General features: G+C 42.9%; 1 protein-coding gene across 2 annotated transcripts in view; it reads right to left on the bottom strand.

Annotated features, from left to right (window-relative positions):
- The window catches only part of SGCZ (sarcoglycan zeta), a 296,102-nt gene that overhangs the window by 8,455 nt on the left and 266,562 nt on the right, over window positions 1-21,085 (bottom strand). For both annotated transcript variants that reach the window (XM_056855370.1, XM_056855371.1), the window contains exon 5: window positions 17,861-17,933. In XM_056855370.1, the coding sequence (XP_056711348.1) occupies window positions 17,861-17,933 (73 nt within the window). The remainder of the gene's footprint in view (window positions 1-17,860; window positions 17,934-21,085) is intronic.

Here is a 21,085-nt window from a genome sequence, read left to right as displayed (position 1 = left end):
AGACTTCCCACCTGCACAGATGAGCAATCTCCTTCAGGCAGCCCCCATGGTCAAGACTTTGGCTGGCTCCAATATCACCATCCCCGCCCCTGAAAACCTGCTCTGAAACTGAAGGTCATCCTGAGTAGAGGCTTTGTTTCCCCGCACCATGACCATATCTTGAAATCAGATTTTTGATAACCATAAAAAAGGATTGTTCACAGGATGTCATTTGCCACCAAAAGAAATGTTTTCCTTGTCTTATTTTTATTGCATTTAAGCCTTTTTCCTCTGTTTGGAAGCTGATTTGCATGGACATCATGCTACGCACCCCAGATACAAAGGGAGCCCCCAGACTTTGAGGTGCCAGCCTGGAAATTGCTCTTTCCACCAGTCCTCGACAACGCTGATCTTCTGAACCTGAAAACCAATGGTCAGCTCGGCTTGCAAATGCCTGAAGGATGGGGCGACCCCTTTGAGGTCCCACAAAATTGGCCCCCCTGTCCCAAAGTTCACCAAACGTCAGTAACCATCTAAGGAGAGTCCCTTGCAGCCACACTGCAAGTTTGGGGAGTCTACCTTCAAAAATGCGCCCACAGGAGCTTAAAAAAATCCCCATAGACTACAATGGGCCTGAATTTTTTGGTAAACCCAGAAATAAACCAAATGCTGATATTTACCAGTATGGGTATTCAGCTTATTCTGGGTTCACTGAAAAAAAACAAAACAGGCCCAATAAACCAGAACCCAAAATTATTATTTTTTCCACAACCTGCGATATTCCCAATACATGAGGTCACTGTTTCATGTGACTCAGTCAATGTGTATATTTTCAAGGTTCAGTAAGTAGAAGAAGAGAAGAAGAGTTGTTTTTTTATATGTCGACTTTCTCTACCATTTAAAGAAGAATCAAACCGACTTATAATCACCTTTCCTTCCCCTCCCACAATAGACACCCTGTGAGGTGGGAGGGGCTGAGAGAGTGTGACTAGCCCAGGCTCACCCAGCTGGCTTTATGCGTAGGAGTGGGGAAACAAATCCAGTTCATCAGATTTGCCTCTGCCACTCATGGGGAGGACATATGTACACTACAAACCTGGGTCTCTGATTGCACACACTGTAGCTGTAAAATACACATATTGCCTTGTGCACACAAATTGGAGACCATGCATATCAAGATCGTGTGTAGTGCGTTCTCCCAGTATGTGAGGTAGGTGTGCCAAAAACACAACTGGAAATGGGTTTATGGCACTGCTGCATTTTGTTTCATTTTGTTAGACTGCCCTGGGTTTTGGTACCTCCTGGTTCACACAGTCATAGCTGTCTCCAGCCTTCTGAAAGGAACTGAAAACTCTGTCTCATGAAATTTAAACTCTGGAGACTCAACCCAGAATTTGTTTCTTTTCATATTTGAGGAATCTTCTGTTCTTCCTTGAAGATAAACTTGGTTCTAAGTTGTAAAAATGTTACATTCTCCCCTTGAGACCTGATTCTTATTTCTGATTTTCCAAAAGAGTTTGCCTGTGAGACATTAGACTGTTTCCCCTCCTGGCAATCCAAAAAACACATTATTTTCCAGGAAGGGTAAAAGTGGTATAAAACTGCTATCACTATGATTCTGAGTTTATAATACAAATATGTTTGGTCATTGTATGTATTTGGTATATTTACATGAACAAATTTAAAATGCATTAACTTTGGAGTTAGGAGTTTCAGCTATAATATCATCTGCCATTAAAGTATATGCATATAATAGCTAACACACAATACTGCATGTCTACTATTTGATTGGGAAAGATTGCTTGAAACACACTCAACATTTGTTATACTAGGAGGTCATTTCTTACCAGAAAAAGGAAACTGAAACACCTGATAAACCATTCAAATCGGTGATCGCTAAATCACTTGTAGAAGGAAAGAGGTTAGACACAGAGAAAATTAACCATTATAAAAAGAGCAGCCAACAAACATAATAGAACACAAAGTCAAGAAACATATCTGACATTAAGGGATGCAATGGAAAATATGGTTAAAGTTGGGGATTCTGGGTATCCAAGGCTGGGTGGAGAAAGGAAAAATGTTGTTATAGAGAAATATATTTATTTTAAGGAGCTTATATCAAGGTTGAAAACATTAAAAATGATAAAACAAAGCACAACTGTAACAGGTAAGGTTGATAAACATAAACCACACACCATACGCATTTGGGTCAACAGTCTTCATCAGTGGTCAGATAAAAAAATCTATATAATGTACACACAAACAATATCACAACATATAAACAATATTATAGAAGCCCAGGTATGTATGTAGGGTGTATAACAAATTTCAAATTTGAAAGCCCTCTAAGAACAGAAGAAAAGCCTTGCTGGGTCAGACCAAGGCCCATCATGTCCAGCGGTCTGTTCACACAGTGGCCAACCAGGTGCCTCTAGGAAGCCCACAAACAAGACGACTGCAGCAGCACCATCCTGCCTGTGTTTCACAGCACCTAATATATTCGGCATGCTCCTCTGATCCTGGATAAAATGAAATGAAATACCTGCAAATTGTTCTACTCCGGGCTATATTAGTCTCCCAGACAGAGTGTGCATGCTAATATCAGCCTGGTAAAGTTGGGGATTCACCAGCAACTTATATAATTCAGAAAGCAAAGCCCTGAGTATGGACAAGTTCTACTACACCAGCCTAGGGCTAAATTATGAAAGGTGCTTAGATGTCCATGGCTGGTATTTTTATACAGTGAAAGGCAAGTTGCCATTCAGATGTCCAAGCTGGCAGCCATCACCACATCCTGGGGCAGGGAGTTCCACAATTTAACTATGTGTTGTGTGAAGAAATACTTCCTTTGATCAGTTTTGAATCTCTCGCCCTGCAGCTTCAGCAGATGACCCCGTGTTCTAGTATTATGAGAGAGGGAGAAAAGCTTCTCCCTGTCCACTCTCTCCATACCATGCATCATTTTATAGACCTCATGTCTCCCCTTCTTTCCAAGCTGAACAGCCCTAAGTGTTTTAACCGCTCCTCATAGGGCAGTTGCTCTAGCCCCCTGATCATTTTGGTTGCTCTTTTCTGAACCTTCTCAAGCACCATCATATGGTAAAAACACTTCAGTTTTTCTTGTATGTTCCTCTCATGTGCGTGACATGTAAAAACTAGAAAAGAAGTGGAGTTAAAAATAGCTCTAGCTGAACTGGCAAGATAACCCGTTAAAGCAAAAATATTGCCTTTGGGGTTCAAGGCCATCACCAACAAGTTGAATCTGTAAGTGGAAATGATGGCCCCCATCAAGCCAACGTTAATCGCATTTTGGCCCCATTGATTTAGTCAGAGAGATTTAGGAAGGTGCTTTACTCTCTATTGAAATCAATGAGACCTAAAAGTGCAATTTTGGCTGGATTGTACTTGGTTTATTACCAGCACAAGGTGAAACATGTGCAGGAGGACTCACCTAGTCTGTTGAGAGAGTACAACTGATAAACCACTGGATTGCCAGGTCCCCCCTCTCCATCGGTGGGAGGTTTTTGTGGGGCAGGGCTGGGGCAATCGAATGTGTGTGGGGCTGTGCGATGCGATTACACCACTTCCGGGTATACCCCCAGAAGCGCTGTACGGTGTGGCCGCTTTAGCACTCAAACCCCCAAAATGCTCCGGAGCAGCCCAGTGGATTGGTGGGCAATTGCCCGCTGAAACCACCCACTTGGCAATCCAAACTGTGACCCTTCAGAGTGGGCGAATTCACAACTGGGAACTTCTGTTTCAGGCTCAGGAGGCAGAGACGGGGCTTCAGCTTGAGAAAGATACACCTCACTGGGAATATCATATGTATTTTTTGAAATATTCGTTCACAGTAAGGAATTTCTTTTCCATTCTGTCTTTTTCTTTGGAAAATGCCCCCTTTTAATTTTGTTTTGTTTAACAGCACTTCAGTATTACATGTCATGCATAGGTTATATATCATGTGGCCATATTAAATACCAAAAACCAATAGGCAATTTAAATGCCATGAGTTTTATAGAATTTTGACAATGTGATTGGGAAAAAGGACCGCTGCAGTTTAATCCCAAGTGAGGAGAAACTACAAAAGGCACTTGGAACTTCTGAACCAAACTAGAGTTCTTGTTAAATTTGGTAACGTGCCTCTTGAAGAATATAAGAAGAGCCCTGCTGGATCAGACCAGTGTTCCATCTAGTCCAGCAACCTGTCTTACTCTGGAGGGCCAATAACAGGGCATAGAGGCCAAGTCCTTCCCCTGATGTTTCCTCGAGGCACTGGTGTTCAGAGGTTTAATGTCTCTGAATGTGGAAGTTTCCTTTAGTCCCCATGGCTAGTAGCTGCTGATAGACCTCTCCTCAATGAACCTGTGTAATTTCCTTTTAGTTGTCTGTGCCTGTGGTCATCCCTACATTCTTTGAAAGTGAATTCCATATTCAATCACTTGTTGAGTAACAAAAAAAATTCCTGTTGTCCATCCTGAATCTACCACCCTTCAACTGCTCTGGACGCCCCTGAGTTCTAGTATTTTGGGAGAAGGAGAAAACGTTCTCTCTGCCCATTTTCTCTACCCTGTGCATAATTTTATAAACCTCTACCATGCCTCCCTCCCTCGCCTCTTTTCTAAACTGAAAAGTCCCAGCCTCTTCAGACTTTCCTCATAGGCAAGATGATCCAACCCCTTTAATCATCTTGGTGGCTCTCCTCTCTACTTTTTCCAGCTGGGCAATGTACTTTCTGAGACAGGGTGACCAGAACTGCCCAGGATATTCCAAATGAGACATTGAGGTATACAGATGGCTGCTTCTACAGTAGGGCGATTTTGCATTGATTTATCTTTGTTCTTCCACAGTTAGATCAAAGTCAAAATATAAATGCATTCCCACATAACTCATTAGATATAGCACAATATGCCCCATTATTTTCCTGCAATGCTCTTTCTTTCATGTAAGATGATCAGTATATTTACTCAGAAGGAAGTCCCAGTAAGTTCAATGGGACTAAATTCCTAAAAAAAACTGTACTTAGGATCAGAACTTTCAATCAGCAATGTTCGCCCCATCTTTTTTTTTAAGTGGTTCTTATTCTAATATTTTAGAGAAATCAGTGCTTTAACAAACTGTTTTGGAATTACAGTCATTTTATTGCTCACTCCTTTAATACTATGCACTAACTTCCTCATTCTTATTTTTTTTTAAATCTGTTTAACTTTCATAACAATACCAGAAATGAAACTTTGTTTTATTAAGAGCCTTCACTTAAGTAGTTTGAAGGTAAAAATCACAGCCGGTCAAGAGCTCTACAATCCTGAAGCACAAAGCTGGAGGAAAGAGTTCGCGTAGGTAATATTGAGGGAATGTGAAGAAAGCATTAATCAGTTTCCCAGTTTCCCAAAACTGAACAGGCTGCAGGTAATGGAAATGGTCTTGCCACCTCTCAGCCATCCCTTGGGTTGCCAACCTCCAGGTACTAGCTGGAGATCTACTGCTGTGACAACTGATCTCCAGCCGACAGACATCAGTTCACCTGGAGAAAATGGCCGCTTTGGCAATTGGACTGTATGGCACTGAAGTCCCTCCCCTGCCCAAACCCCGCCCTCCTCAGGCTCTGCCCCAAAAACCTCCCGCCGGTGGTGAAGAGGGATCTGGCAACCCTAGCCATCCCCAATACACACAATTTGCCCTGAGGAAACTCCATAGGGGCAATGCAAACTACCTCCATGGGTACAGAAGAGACAGATGGGCAGGGAAGGAGGGGTGAGGCACTACCACTACTTGATGCATAAGTAGCCATCAAAGGTTCTCTGAGTGCCAGCACCCAATGCCACACCTTCCCTCATTCAGCTGGCTCCTAGCAACTGAGGAGAAATGGTGTTTACCACAACTTGTGTTCCTGCTGCTGGGCAAGCAGGCTGAACCCCAGGGGTGGACTAAGACAGATACTATTGCCTTGATACCCAACCCTACCTCCTACCCATGGACTTGCGCCACCTTTTCCCACATTTCCAGTTTCCTGCCTTTGTGCTGATTCAAACTCTTTCCTTCCAAGTATTTATCTGCTAGTACATCCATTGACAATGACACCATCCATCCTATAGAACGGGGCTTTGGCTTTAGTATTGACTCTTCTCTCTCCTTTGTCCTCACATTTATCTGCTTTTGCACAATGCCACTTGTCCCTTTCCAGCATCACAAAAAATGTGACTTTTCCTTTCCTTGATCTCTGCAAAAAACATTGGTTATGAAATGGTCATCTTTCTGTCTGAATCCAACAGGAATTTTTTACCTTCCTTTCAAAGCACTCCATAACCCTTACCTCTCTATCCTGATACATCCCTGCTTGTTATCTTCATCACTAAGCCATGCAAAGGTCTGTGGGATTTGTAGATAAGACGAGCCTGCTATGTTTAGAGCTTTGGGAGGATTCCTTTGCTCCATTAATGCATACAATAGGTCCCCAGATATCCAGAAAACTCCAGTGGTGCCTGGGGTACTTCATAAATTGCAAACAAGGATGGATCCAGATACATGTCAAACGGCTCACGATATTCTCTTGCATCCTTTTGAAGGCTTGATTGAACCAGTCATATATTCAGAAAGAATGGATGGCTGATAACTAATAAATGCGATTTGAAGTCTAGGATGAAAATATGAGTAAACATGCTCTCGCAGATGCTGTCAGAAGTTGAGCGTAGCTAGGAAATAACTGGAAACTTTTAAAATGCCACCCCCACCCCCACCCCCAGGAATGAATGATTTATACTAAGCAAGTCTATTTTGAATATGGCAAGAGTTTCCACATCGTTAGTTCACTGTATAAGGATAAGTCAACAGTGCCACCATGTGTCAAGTATAAAAAACAAATAGATTTTTTTTGGGGGGGAGAAGGGGGGACACAGAGCAGCTATTTTGCTAAGGCTGAACAAATTCCTCTGTCTATATCTTGACTGGGATTCATTCTCTTTGTTCCAGTGATATTCTGTTGAACTCTCCAGAACATCAAGGAGTGTAGCCCAAGGAGGGGAAAAAAAAAAAATCTCCTTATTTTCCTGGTATCTGCAGAGATACCGCAGGGATTTTTTTTTTGCTATGAACTCAATTTTTTGTGACACCAATATCTGGGTATTCCAGGAAAACTGCAACACAAAAAACAAGAAGCAGCAACCTTCAGAACTAGTTAAATGGGCTTTTCAGCAAACAAATGGCTTAATTGTGAATTTTGTTGTTGGTGATGTATCTATGTTTTAGAGTAGCACAGCTGTGCTCTCCTGCAACAAAGAATCAGCTTAAACACTAGACCTTTCCATATCAAAATGCTAAAATCTCTGAGTTTGCGGCTTGGGTATCAGCAAAATGCTTTTGATACCCAACTGTTTTTCATTGACCTGTATCTGGATTATGTACATGGAGAAGAACAAATTGAAACTGAATCTATACAATGGAGAAGTGAAGCTGGTTAGTAGAGCTGATGCTCTGGACCAGAGTGGTGTAGTGGTTAAGAGCAGTGGTTTGGAGCAGCGGATTCTGATCTGGAGAACCGGAATTGATTCCCCACTCCTTCAAATGAGTGGCAGACGCTAATCTGGTGAACTGGATTTGTTTCCCCACTCCTACATATGAAGCTAGCTGGGTGACCTTGGGCTAGTCACAGCTCTCTTAGAGCTCTCTCTCAGCCCCACCTACCTCACAGTGTGCCTGTTATGAGGAAGGGACGGTGATCGTAAGCTGGTTTGATTCTTCCTTAAGTGGTAGAGAAAGTTGGCATACATAAACCTCCTCCTCTTCTTCTTCAGATGGGGTTAAATGACCCCTTCCAGAGCAGATAACTACACAATCCTAAGCGGGGGTGGTGTTAATAAGAGCCCGGGGATGGCGTAGCTGCACCACCTCCTGATCGCCTTGCTGCCAAAAAACCCCTCTCCATTGAGTTCTATTGGGCTATGCCTCCCTTTTTGCAGGAGTAACTTGGTGCCTGCAAAAAGGGAGCATTCCCAGGAATGTCCCCTTTGATGGCAGCATAAGCCCTTGCACCAGGAAAAAGTTGCTGGTAAGGCTGCACTGGTGCCTGCAGCTCAGGCTGACAAGCTGCCCCCCAGAGGCAGTGTTAGTGGGCCCCATGCTGGTGTTAGTGTCAGTTTAGCCAGCACAAGTGGCAGCAGTGCGAATGCAGGGGTCACCCTGGCTCTGCTTATCTTGAGGTGTTTTTAGACCCTATAGTGCTTTTCAAGAAAGAAGTCAATCCCCAGTTACATGTGGTTAGGAAGTTATCTGTCCTTCTAAACTAGCTTGATATGGCCATGGTGAGTCGTTCTCCTGCAACCCAGTAGAAGGGAAAATCCATGATGCACATAAACCAATAAACAAAACAATCCCCACCTAGGGTTGCCAGGGGTCCCTCTTCGCCAGGTCCCTCTTCAACCTCTGTTGATATAACTGCACTGGTTACTGATTAGCTTGCAGCTCCAGCTCAAGGTGCTTATTTAAACGCCTTTACCACCTGCAGTCTACAGGCTTTAAGCACTGCTTCTCTTCGTATAAACTCATGAAATTCATGCTCCCAAACCACTGTAAAACCAGAGGGTTTTTTGTGGCCACACCAATCAGCAACTTTTAAGAACTGAGCCTCTTCTGTTGCTGCACCATCTCTCTGTAATGGCCTTCGGGAGGCCAAACCCTTCCCCTCTTACAGTTTTCAGAATGACCCACATCACCTTGTTACTTCAGAGGGCATTTACTGAAAATAGCTGGAATTCTGCTGGCAAATATATTTAGACTATTTGACATTACTGTATTTATGGTCTAAGGTTTATTATTTTGATGAATTTTAGCCTACTTAATATATTGTTATATATTTTAATCTTTGCTGTTAACTGCCTTGAGCCATATCAGTAGGGCTGCCAACCTCCAGGTAGTAGCTGGAGATCTCCTGCAATGACAACTGATCTCCAGCGGATAGAGATCAGTTCACCTGGAGAAAATGCCTGCTTTGGCAATTGGATTCTATGGCATTGAAGTCCCTCCCCTCCCCAAACCCTGCCCTCCTCAGGCTCCACCCCAAAAACCTCCTGCTGGTGGCGAAGAGGGACCTGGCAACCCTACTTATCAGAAAGGCAAAATATATGTGTAACGAGACATCAAGTTGCAGCCAACCTATGGCGACCCCAGCAAGGGGCTTTCAAAGCAGATATGGTTTGAGAGAAGCAGATGTGGTTTGCCATTGTTTTCCTCTGCAAAATATCAAAAATCTTCCTTGGAGCTCTCCCTTCTACATACCGACCCTGCTTAGCTTCCCAGATCTGATGAGACCAGGCTATACCATGCCACCTTCCCTCCCTAAGACAAAATACAAATAGTTAACAATATAAAATAAATACAAAATACAGTTTTGGGCATACAAAAGGGCTAATTTTGAAGGTGTTTCTTTATAACTTGCTTCTGTTTCTATGTTGAAACATAAGGGTATGCTTTTCCAGAGAGCTCTAAATCTCTGTGCAGTAGTAGTGTGCTTCTTTGAGATTAAAAACAATCTGATGTTTGTTATGCCTGCAGATGTCAAGGGGAAAATCTGGGAAAGAAACCAAAAGTATGACCTTCCCATAGATTGCTACTTAGAGTTCCTGTAGGTTGGGTTTCAACCTGAAGAGAAACCCAAGGAGAGGACCATCACTTGATTGCAAAATCAACTATGGCTAGTTTTTGCTTATTATTTTTTGTAAACGAATACATCTGACAATTTTTCAAGCAATTTTTCAAACAGTAAAAGGATAAATTTGAAAGGGTATACAAGGCAGGCATTACTGGAACATGCTTGCCCCTGCCATGAAAATGGTCAAAACAATTGACCACATGTTATTGTACTGGCCCCTGTGTAGGGACATTCTATCTCTCTATATAACCCCAATTTTATTAAAATTTCCAGGCAGGCAAAAAAGTCCTAGTGGTCCCTGGTCAAAAATAGGTTGGGAACCACTGCTTTAATAGTTACCTCCTCCGTTCAGACTGATCTAATGAGATCATCTTTAAGGTGGCCAAATTTTGTGCTTTGACATGATTAACAAGGAAGCAACTGGTTATGTCTTTTTACTACTGAAACCAGCCTACTATGTGATTTTGAAATTTTATCGTATGTAGATATGTTGACAGCTCTGTCTGCGTGCCAATCCTGGCTGATCTATGATTGTAAGAAATAATGATAAAAGGGGAAAAAATGATTTGCTACAGTTAAATCGAACCCTTACATCTTTTGAACTGTTTTTAGACAATGCAGAAGATTCTGACAACAGCCTAGAAACGGAGAAGGGGAAAAACCCTGATATGAAAAAGTGGCAACTATTCCCTTGGCCATGGATTAATGAAAGCATTTGGTTTGTGATTTTCACAAGATTGTCTAACTGTTCACAATGCATTAATGTAAATGAAGAGGGTTTTTTTGTTATTGTTGCTTGTGACAACAACATTGAGTTCCTCTTACTTAGCTATATAAATCTATCCTGGGGGCTTTTTTTTAAAAAAGATGCACAGAGACAGGCATGTATGTTCATATATGGCATACCTGCCTTCATGTTCAACACCTGTACCATTTACCCCTCCAAATTTTGCCATACCCAGGGCATTTGTCACCTTTAGAATCAGAAATGAGCATCCCTACTGAAAGTTACTTCTCCAAATATGAGACCACCTCTATATCTTCCTCCTGTTTCCTGCAGAGTATGCCATTTTCCTTATTACTCATCCTAAAGCTCTCATTGACCTAGACATCTGAAAGCCGAACAGTAATTAAAATGAAAACTCTTATTACTTTTGGCGTAGTTCGTTCTCTTTATTCTGGCAGGAGCCATGGCAAATAATCAACTATTTTAATATTAACAGGACTACCAAGATAGCAAAAGAGAAAAGCAACTGTGCTTCAGAGTTATCAGGCCAGTTTGTTCTCAAGGTCGGAGTGAAATATTAAAATGAATTGAAATCTCAGAGTCTTTAAAGGCGTCTTTGTTACATAATGTAAGGGAAAAAATGAGGTAGCGTAGAGAAAATAATGAGGTAATAATGGAAAATCAACAGAATGAAAGTACAGATAGGTTGCAAAATTATCAGACATCACCAGGAAGGTTGGGAAACAGTAAACTAATCTGTGGGTTCCTGTATGTTGCTTTAGAAGGGGCAGAGAAAGGCTTGAGGACCTCATCAAATGCCTCCTTCCTGCATCAGACTCCAGTGGATGCGATTCAATGCAATGATGTTCTGTAAGTGGTAACCAACCTGGAACAGATTCCTTCATCATCTTCCCATCTGCCACTGTGTGGTCTGACCCCAAGCCCTGTTGCTGGCATGTGTGAATGGGGCACAACAGATACCAGTTGGATTTTGTCATAGTTCCTTATACCTACATAACCATACTGGTTTTCAGTGAAGTCAATTCATGCATTAAGCGGCCAGTCATCAGGAAATCAAGTGGTATGAATGCATATCACTGTCACTTTGCACTTTTTCCCAACAGCCAATATGTTATAAACTGACTGCGATGCAAAAGCATGTTTTCATATACTACCAAAGGAGGATCCGGGTAACTACCAACCCATCAGCTTGATGTCTATGCTGGGAAAAGTTTTCGAACAAATCATCAGTCAGTCCTTGAGCATTTAGAAAGGATGGATCTGATTGCTAAGAGCCAGCACGGGTTTCTCAAGAACAACTCATGTCAGACTAATCTTATCTCCTTTTTTGAGGAAGTCACTACCTTGCTGGATCAGGGGAATGCTGTAGACATAGCTTATCTTGATTTCAGTAAGGCTTTTGATAAAGTTCCACATAATGTTCTTGTTGACAAAGTAGGAAAATGTGACTTAGATCCTATTATTGTTAGGTGGATATGTAACTGGTTGACAGATTACACCCAAAGAGTGCTTGTTAATGGTTCCTCATCCACTTGGAGAGGAGTGACTAGTGGAGTGCCTCAGGGATCTGTCCTGGGTCCTGTGTTGCTCAACATCTTTATAAATGATCTGGATGAAGGAATAGAGGGGGATGCTTATTAAATTTGCAGATGATACTAAATTGGGAGGGGTAGTAAATATGGTAGAAGACAGAGCCAGGATATAGGATGATCTTGACAGGCTGGAGAATTGGGCTAAAACTAATAAAATGCATTTCAACAGAGATAAATGTAAAGTTCTACATTTAGGTAGGAAAAATCAAATGCATAATTATAAGATGAGGAAGACTTGTCTTAGCAGTAGTGTGTGAAAAAAGGATCTTGGGGTCTTAGTAGACCAAACACTGAACATGAGTCAGCAGTGTGATGTGGTAGCTAAAAAGGCAAATGTGATTTTGAGCTGTATCAGCAGAGGTATAGTGTCCAGATCACGTGAAGTGATGGTATCGCTTTATTTTGCTCGGGTTAGACCTTACCTAGAGTATTGTGTTCAGTTTTGGGCAACACAATTTAAGAAGGATGTAGACCTGCTGGAACGTGACTAGAGGAGGGCAACGAAGATGGTGAGGGGTCCTATGAGGAAAGGTTGAAGGAACTGGGTATGTTTAGCCTGAAGAGGAGAAGACTGAGAAGTGATATGATAACCATCTTCAAGCACTTGAAGGGCTGTCATATATAGAGGATGGTGCCAAGTTGTTTTCTGTTGCCTCAGAAGGTCAGACCAGAACCACCGGGTTGAAATTAAATCAAAAGAGTTTCCGTCAAGACATTAGGAAGAATTTTCTAACAGTTAGAGCGGTTCCTCAGTGGAACAGGCTTCCTCGGGAGGTGGTAAGCTCTCCTTCCCTGGAGGTTTTTAAGAAGAGGTCAGTTGGCCATCTGTCAGCAATGCTGATTCTCTGACCTTCGGCAGATGATGAGAGGGAGGGCATCTTGGCCATCCTCTGGTCACTAGGGGTGTGTGGGGAAGTAGTTGTGAATTTCCTGCTCTGCATAGGGGATTGGACTAGATAACCCTGGTGGTCTCTTTCAACTCCATGATTCTATGGTTCTATGATTCTATTCTAAATCCTGTAAGCCAGCATCCTGAAACACTAGTCCAAACTAGACATTTGGAGATAACAATGATGTACTGCTGGGTGCATGCTGAATATTACTTAAGACAAATAACCTCTCTCTGGAAATAACTAAACCAACCACAGTAATTCAAGCATCTATAGTATAAAGAAAGATTTCAGAAATTAGAAGACTAAGGTCTTATATGCATGGCCATTTCACTCACCATCACCTCTTCGACCACTTCGGGTCTTTGTGTTGATTATGCATGCTGTTTCCGACCATCAGAGGTCACCTCGCTCTCCCCCTGCATTTCCCTGCATTTTCCCTGTGTTTTCAGAGACCTGTTTTATCTCGAATTTGAAAACGTGAGCAAAATGCGGGGAAATGCAGGGGGAGAGTGAGGCGACCCCTGATGGTCGGAAACAGCATGAATAATCAACACAAAGCCCTGGAGTCGTCAGAGGGGTGACAGCGAGAGAAACAGCCATGCATAAAAGACCTCGTAATCCCTAACAACAACTACAGGTGTGAGGCTCAGGTACCTTATTCATGATAGCTTGGCTGGCTGTGGTGCTTCACCATCATCACTTTGGATGGCTGGAGGATGGTACCATACTTGTCACCTCAGCATATATCAGGTAATCCCCAAGAGCCAATAAGGTTTCACCTGGTCCTATACAGTTTCTGGCTGTGATCTGGCTCTGAAGTGTTGCCAGCTCTCTGTTGGGAAATACCTGGAGATTCTGAGGGTGGAGCCTGGGGAGAGTGAGGTTGGGGAGGAGAGGGACCTCAGTGAAGTATAATGCCATACAGCCCACCTACAAAGCAGGCATTTTCTCCAGAGGAACTGGAGATGATCTCTGTCATCTGGACATCAGTTGTAAATCTGAGAGATCTCCAGACCCCACCTGGAGGTCGGCAACCCTACTCCACAGTCTGAGCTGCTCTCAAGATGGCTATACCTACTTACTCACTTATCTGCTACCTCTTTCCTGGCTTAACCACCCACCTGATTGTTTCCCAATATTTCTCTAGACCACAGTGCTGTTTGGCTCTAACAACACTAATGGACCTGCTATCTAGGAGCTTCTGTAGCCACGTTAACATTCAGAAGCACCCATACATACATACAAAAGGCATATAATTAATGCTGATGACTGCCCTGTTAGCTGCCCCCCTTCCTTAAGGAGGTTGTAGGAACATAAAAATGTTCTGTTTTCTCTTAGCTTCAAATCAAAATTCGGTATCTTTTTAAATTGGGGGTTCATCTTTGAGTACTTTCTGATTCAGGCTTTTAACGAAAGGGCATCCTGCCACCTTAGCGCTCTTTCATATTAATGCAGTCGTTTGGGAGAAAGGCTCTCGCTGCTGCCATGCGGTTCCAGCTTTGTAGAAAACACAAAACTATTGTGCAAAATTTGCGTATCTTCGATACAGATCGGGAGTTAAAAAGGGGGTCCTACTAACTTTGCCGGTTCCTTGCTGTTTGATCAATTTTCCATCTCATTATGCCCAGTGTTGGCTTTTCAGGACTAGCTCATAGTCAATGGTACAGTAGCCTTGATGCTGAAGAGGGAGGAAAGCTATTAAATTTGATCTTCAGGTTCTCCCTAGAGGTACAGAACAACAACAAAGCAATTTGCCCCCCTTATTAAGAAGGTGATTGAGGGCATCGATTGCGGCATCTGCGTTCAGCATATATGACACAACCGCAGCAGCCTTTATTGTGTGCAAAAAATATTACCTCTGGATGTGTCATACCGCATCATTATCATTTCAAACCGATATTTTCAGTTTATAACGTGCTCTGGCCAGCTCTCTTAGCTGTGTTCTTCGTGACAAAAGGTGGCAATGGGAACCTGGCGATTAAATTATTAAGATGTAACTCACTTCACTGATTCCAAGGCATGATTCTTTCTTCTTTATCCAGCTTGTTGCTGCTAATGAAAGTCAGGTTCAATTAGGGTTTGGTTGGGATGGGGGACTTGATGTAATGGGGCTTATCAGCTTATTGTACAAAGGACTAGAGGCAGAAAAACCTTGCCAGCAAAGACTTAGTCGTGTGGATTGTGCCATATCAAACAGAACAAGACTGGTCACATAGCAGGGGAGTTTAAAGCTGGCTTAGAAGGGAAAAAAATAACATCCCCAAACCTAAGAGATACTGACAGCCTGCAGGGATTTACTTTCAGGTAATACTGTTTTGTTTTTTTGTTTTTTTTTAACCATGAATACTTCTGTTGGTTAGGGGCACAATGAATTTCTTAAACCAGAAGAGCCCTCAAGAATAAGGTAATACAAATATAGGATACATGAATTTCTCCCCATTAAACTTCTTTGGTGGCTTAAATTTGATTCCATCGGGAATAAAAGAAGTGTTGAAGCAGAACCTTAGCATTTCACTGGGAATCAGATAAGATTCATAATTTCCTCAAAGCAATATAAGCGACAAAAATTAGAATAGGTTTTTGGAAAAGACACTGTGCTCTTGGCCATGGAAAAAAACAAAGGTGTCAATGTTCAACAGAGTAGGCAAAGGGAAATAACTGTCCCTATTTTTTATATTTAAAATCTCATGAGTTTTACGCATGGAGCTGAACCTTTAGAAATTTGGGTTCCATTCTGGTTTGGGTTCAGCAGTATTTTTTTAACTCTCTAGTTCACTTCCAGGTAGGGTTCCCAACACTGCCTTGGTAGTGGCAGAGTTTTGGGTGGCAGTGCTTAGGAAGGATGGCGTTAGGGGAACATGTAATGTCATTTCTGGGTGATGCTCTAGGCTGCCTTCCCTAGTCTGAATAGTCATTACTAAAGAGTAATGCTCTTTCACGTAGCATTGCTAGATTTTAAGTCCTGCCATGCTTCTTTCCCTAACTCAAGAAAGAAACTGATTTTTTTTAAAAAACCTCATCTTGTGAAAGATCTGCAGTTAGCAGATCTGCAGTTATCTGTTCTTTTTAAAAGGGATTGTAACTTGTCATATTTTTCCAGTTCTAAAATCAAGAAGCAATGGGTCAAACTTCTAACAATACAGATTCATAGTAAAAATTAGAAAAGACATCACAAGTACAACAATGGGCCAAGCAACTTCAGAAAGCTGTAGAATGACCTCTTGTTTAAGGGGGAAAGTTCAGATATAGAAGTGAGGACGTTAATATTTTCCTGTTCTGATCTAAGCTGTCAAAAACTGCAGGAGACCATACAGCCCAAAGTTCTCTGAGGTCACTTGATGACACAGGAGAAGAGATGCTTGTCCTGGCCCCATTTGCTTGAGAGCTTCATCAGAGCTAGGTCTGAATGCAACCTTTTGTTCTCACCCTCAGAACCTAATGTTAGCAATTCCAGCAACATGAATGCAGTCTGAAGCCATTATTGGGGTCCCCAATAATAGCTTAATGTTTAAGATATGGAACAGGGAAGAAAGGTTACAACATTCTGTGGCTTCTAACCATACCCTGGGACAATAATGCCAATTTGATTCCATCCTTCAGGTGATGCAGTCAAGCAGGAGGACCAAAACTCCAAAAACAGCTTTGTCAATATCTAAAAGTAGCTTTGCCCAAACCCTCTGTAGCTTGCGCAGAGGTGCAACTGATTTAAAACAAAGACTGAATTGAATGCAATCGGTTTTTTAGGCCCACATACTGAAAAATATTGATTAGGAACCCAAAAAATTGTTCTATCTAAGGTTTATAAAAGGCTTCATCTGCAAAGTCATCTATGTATTTTTGCAGTTTACGTTGGACTTACAACATTGTTCTCTCCTCTTCCACAAGAACCCTGTGAGATAGGTTAGGCTGAGAAAGAGTGACTAGCCCAAGGTCATGCAGTGAGCTTCCATGGCAGAGTGGGGATTTGAATTTGGGTCTCCCAGGTCCTAGTTCTTCACCCTAACCACACCATCATACTGGCTGCCAAACCAGTTACTTGCAGAAGCGAGCAATACATCTGAATAACTTTAGAAAAACAGATTCACAAGGACAAACATGGTTCATAAAAAAAGAGCAAACAATATGCAGTGTTCAAGGAAAACTTTAGAATATTTAGCCTTTGATAGATGTTTTGCCCATCCTGAAATAGTTCTTAATGAAACAAGATCTCATTTTTGTGAGGACCAAGGAGTCCTCTGTGATTGATACCGTTACCAGGTTTCCCCCTGTAGCAGGAGACTTCCTGCTCTGCTTTACCCCACTACTGCTCCTCGGAAAGGTGAGGGGAAAAACTATTGAAAGATGAGAATTGCTGGGATGTTATGATGAAACTTCAATGGCAAACCTGGAAGTGATGTCATCATAATGCTCTAAGACCATAGAGCTCTGGGTAAATCTTAGAGCCGCTTTGTAACTGGCTGTGAGTGAAACTAAGCTTGCGTGCCTCTGCACTTTGCCTTGTGTGTGTGTTAAGTGCCGTCAAGTCGCTTCCGACTCATGGCGACCCTGCACTTTGCCTTATGCATGGGGATTTCACTCGGGCTTTGCTCAGGGAAGATGAAAGAGTCGGGTTAACAGAGGAACGGGAAGATCTGGATATTTTGAGGGCTGGCAGCGAGGTCATCTCTAACGGATGGAAAACTCCTGCATAACTCCAAGGGACGACTGAGACAGACCGGGAGCGAAGGTGAGTGAAAGTACCGATGCATAAACCACCTTAGTGACTTTTTGCAGTAGTGGGACACCTTACTAGGATGGTTTTTCAGCTGCAGAAAAATAAGTGGGATTGAGTTTAGGTCTGATTGTACAGCAACGGGATAGAATCCAACTCTATCCCACCTCTCTTCATGCAACGGATGCCCTTCTGTTCTATTCATTTGAACAATATAGCTTATTTAATAAATGGATGCATAATTGTTCTATTCATGCTTGCAAAATAATACTGAAAGAGTGTCCTTGAAACACCTACTTGAGGTCTTGGGAAGGCTTGGCTCTGATATGGGGTGTCTCCACAGAGTGTTCAAACACTGCTCCTTCTGTGCCTAAAACAAAAACATAAACATTATGGGGAACATATTTAATATCGACCCTGCAGAGCTTCATTTATTTATTTCTTTGGAGGGTGTCAAGTAATACCGAGACCAAACGGATCTATTTAAAACTGCAGTTTTATTTGGTGGCAATACTCATTTTGAAAGACTTTGTCCATTACTGTGATGCAGTTATTGATGACTACATTTCTCCAAAACCAAAGGAACCAATTAATTGTGACCAATCTAAGAGCTCAAATGCATGATGTACCTGACGCATGTTAGGTCACGGTGTATGACTGGACTTGGACTCAGTCGTACGTTGGGGGAACTCTGGTTTCCCTCCTGCCCCATTTTTGCAAATGGAAATCCAAGGCTGGGAGGGGGGCTTCCTCCCTTTTTCTCTGGCTTCATGTGTCCTAGGAAGGACAGATGGAGCCAGAGAAAAGGGGAAGAACACTTTCTTTAGTTTTGGGAAGATTTTAACCCCGTTTATTTATTTATTTTTTACTTTTTGGATATTTCTGCAGACCCAGGGGTCCCCCGAGTCTGCAGAAAACCCTGTTGGGGTGCAGCTTGCCCCTATCTGGAAATTTAGGTATTCGCAGGCAGGCTGCATACATGGGAATTAGATATATAGATATTTTGACATAATCAAATTCTCAAGGCTATAGTTTAGGACAACAGCTGCCTATTCCTTTCATATCAAAGATTTATCCCTAGCAGCTCTCAATCAAACAGGCCAATCATGCTCTTCACAGCCAGCTTTCATTTAAGTGGACCAATCAAGCCTTTTTCGTGTCTCCAAGTTCTCCCCTCCTTCTCTGATTTGAGGTGTGGCAAGTGTCTGATCCACCTTGCCCTCCCTCCTGCACCAATCTAATTCTTCCAGACTTTTGCCATCATCTGCCAAGTCTGCAAATGGTGCTAATTTCCTATAACTGAGCACCCTTCCTAATGCCAAATTGCACAGTGCCAGCACATGGCCAGCACACGCATGGCTTGCACATGCCACTGTACACATGAACACGAGCCTGCTCACCTGCTTGCTTCCTACATGTGTGTTCTAGGGTTTCCAGCCTCCAGGTGGGATCTGGAGATCTCCTGGAATTACAACTGCTCTCCAGAAGACAGAAATGAGTTGCCCTGGAGAAAATGGCTACTTTGGAGGTTGGACTCTATGACAATTTACCCCCCTGAGGTCCTTTTCCTCCCCAAATCCCTCCCTCCCCAGGCTCCACCCCCTCCAATTTCCAGGATTTTCTTATCCCAGAGTTGGCAACCTTTAAAGCTGTAAATGGTCTGGGACCATTGTATCTGCAGGACCCTCTTCCAATACACCCCCCAGGGAACATTATGCTCAATTGATAATAAATTGTTGGGCATGTAAGATAGAGCTGTTCCACCAGGCATATGAGTGAGGACAGCAACGGTTTGTAGATCAGCTGGCCTCCCTGCCCCCATCCTACCTTTCCCTTTCTCTTTCCTACCTTCCCTCTTACTCCTTCATCTCACCCTTTTTTGCCCTTTTCCTCATCTATTCATTCTCCAACTCTGTTGCTATGGCCTTCTTGGCCTCGGGCCGGTGGGCCCCCTGGAGGTTATTGGCCCTGTTGACTACAATTCTGGTCAATCAATCTCCTCGGTGAGGACATGTTCATAGGAGCTAGTATGTAAATTAGGGCGCCATCTATGCTAAATTGGGCTTAGTTTTAAAGCTTATATGATATGTTTTTTTATCACTGTGTACTTATACTATACATCTTTATACTGCTGTAAACTGCCCTAAGCCCGGCAGTGCTGGGAAGGGTGTGATATAAACCTAATAAATAATAATAACAATTATGAATAACCCTAGTGTGTTCTAGATTCTGATATGCTGATAAAATCCAGCCTCACTCCCTCTTTGGATTTATTGCCTGGAATTGCTTGACTGCCTTGCCAATCACTTTTCCTTGGACTTCCTTAGGGTTGCCAACCTCCAGGTACTAGCTGGAGATCTCCTACTATTACAGCTGATCTCCAGGCAATAGAGATTAGTTCACTTGGAGAAAAGGGCCACTTTGGCAATTGGGTTCTATGGCGTTGAAGTCCCTTCCCTCCCCAAACCCTGCCCTCCTCAGGCTCCTCCCCAAAAATCTCCCGCCGGTGGTGAAGAGGGACCTGGCAACCCTAGACGTCCTGGTTTGTGGGGGTAACTACTGGGTGGGTACCAGGTACTGGTATTGATGGGCTATGTGGTATTTTGTGCTGAAATGTACTGAAATATTGCTCTGGCTGCTTGCCGGTCATCTCGGTTCTCCTCATTAACTCTCAGTATTCCTATTCTTTTAAAACCTGTTCTCTTTTTTGAGCCTGTTACGGAGCTTTGTCACTTTCAATTTCAGTTCCAAGCCTCTGGGCACACGGTATTCACCCCTCCCATACAAACAAGGACTTGAGTCCTGTCCAGCTGGACAAGAAAGTTTATATGTGTGATGCCCTCAATATATTTAGAAACATAGAAACACAGAGCTGGCAGTGATCCCAAAGGTCATATAGTTCAACCCCCTGAACCATGCAGGAAATTCACAACTACCCCCCAGCTCCCTCAGTGACCCCCTGCTCTATGCCCAGAGGAAGGAAGAAAACATCCTGGACTCCTGGGCCAATCTGGCCAGGAAGAGAATTCCTTTCTGGCCCCAAAGTGGCGATTGGCATTACCCTGGGCATATAATAATCGGCTATCTGAGCACTGGGTCATCTCATTCTACCTTCCCTTTCACCATCTGCTTAAATTCATAGCGAGTCACAGAATCAGCATTGCTGTCAGATGGCCATCTAGCCTCTGCTTAAAAACCTCCAAAGGAGAGCCCACCACCATCAGAGAGCCAGCATGGTGTAGTGGTTAAGAACGGTGGTCTGGAGCGGTGGAGTCTGATCTGGAGAACCAGGTTTGATTCCCCACTCCTCCACATGAGTGGTGGAGGCTAATCTGGTGAACTGGATTTGTTTCCCCTTCCTACACACAAAGCCAGCTGGGTGACCTTGGGCAAGTCACACACTCTCAGCCCCACCTACCTCACAGGGTGTCTGTTGGGAGGGGAAGAGAAGATGATTGTAAACCGATTTGATTCTCCATTAAGTGGCAGAGAAAGTTGGCATATAAAAACCAACTCTTCTTC

This window comes from Euleptes europaea, chromosome 9, assembly GCF_029931775.1.
Source record: "Euleptes europaea isolate rEulEur1 chromosome 9, rEulEur1.hap1, whole genome shotgun sequence".
Lineage (NCBI taxonomy): Eukaryota > Metazoa > Chordata > Lepidosauria > Squamata > Sphaerodactylidae > Euleptes > Euleptes europaea.
Note: the sequence above shows the minus strand (reverse complement) of the source record. Positions and strands in the feature narration are given on the sequence as shown.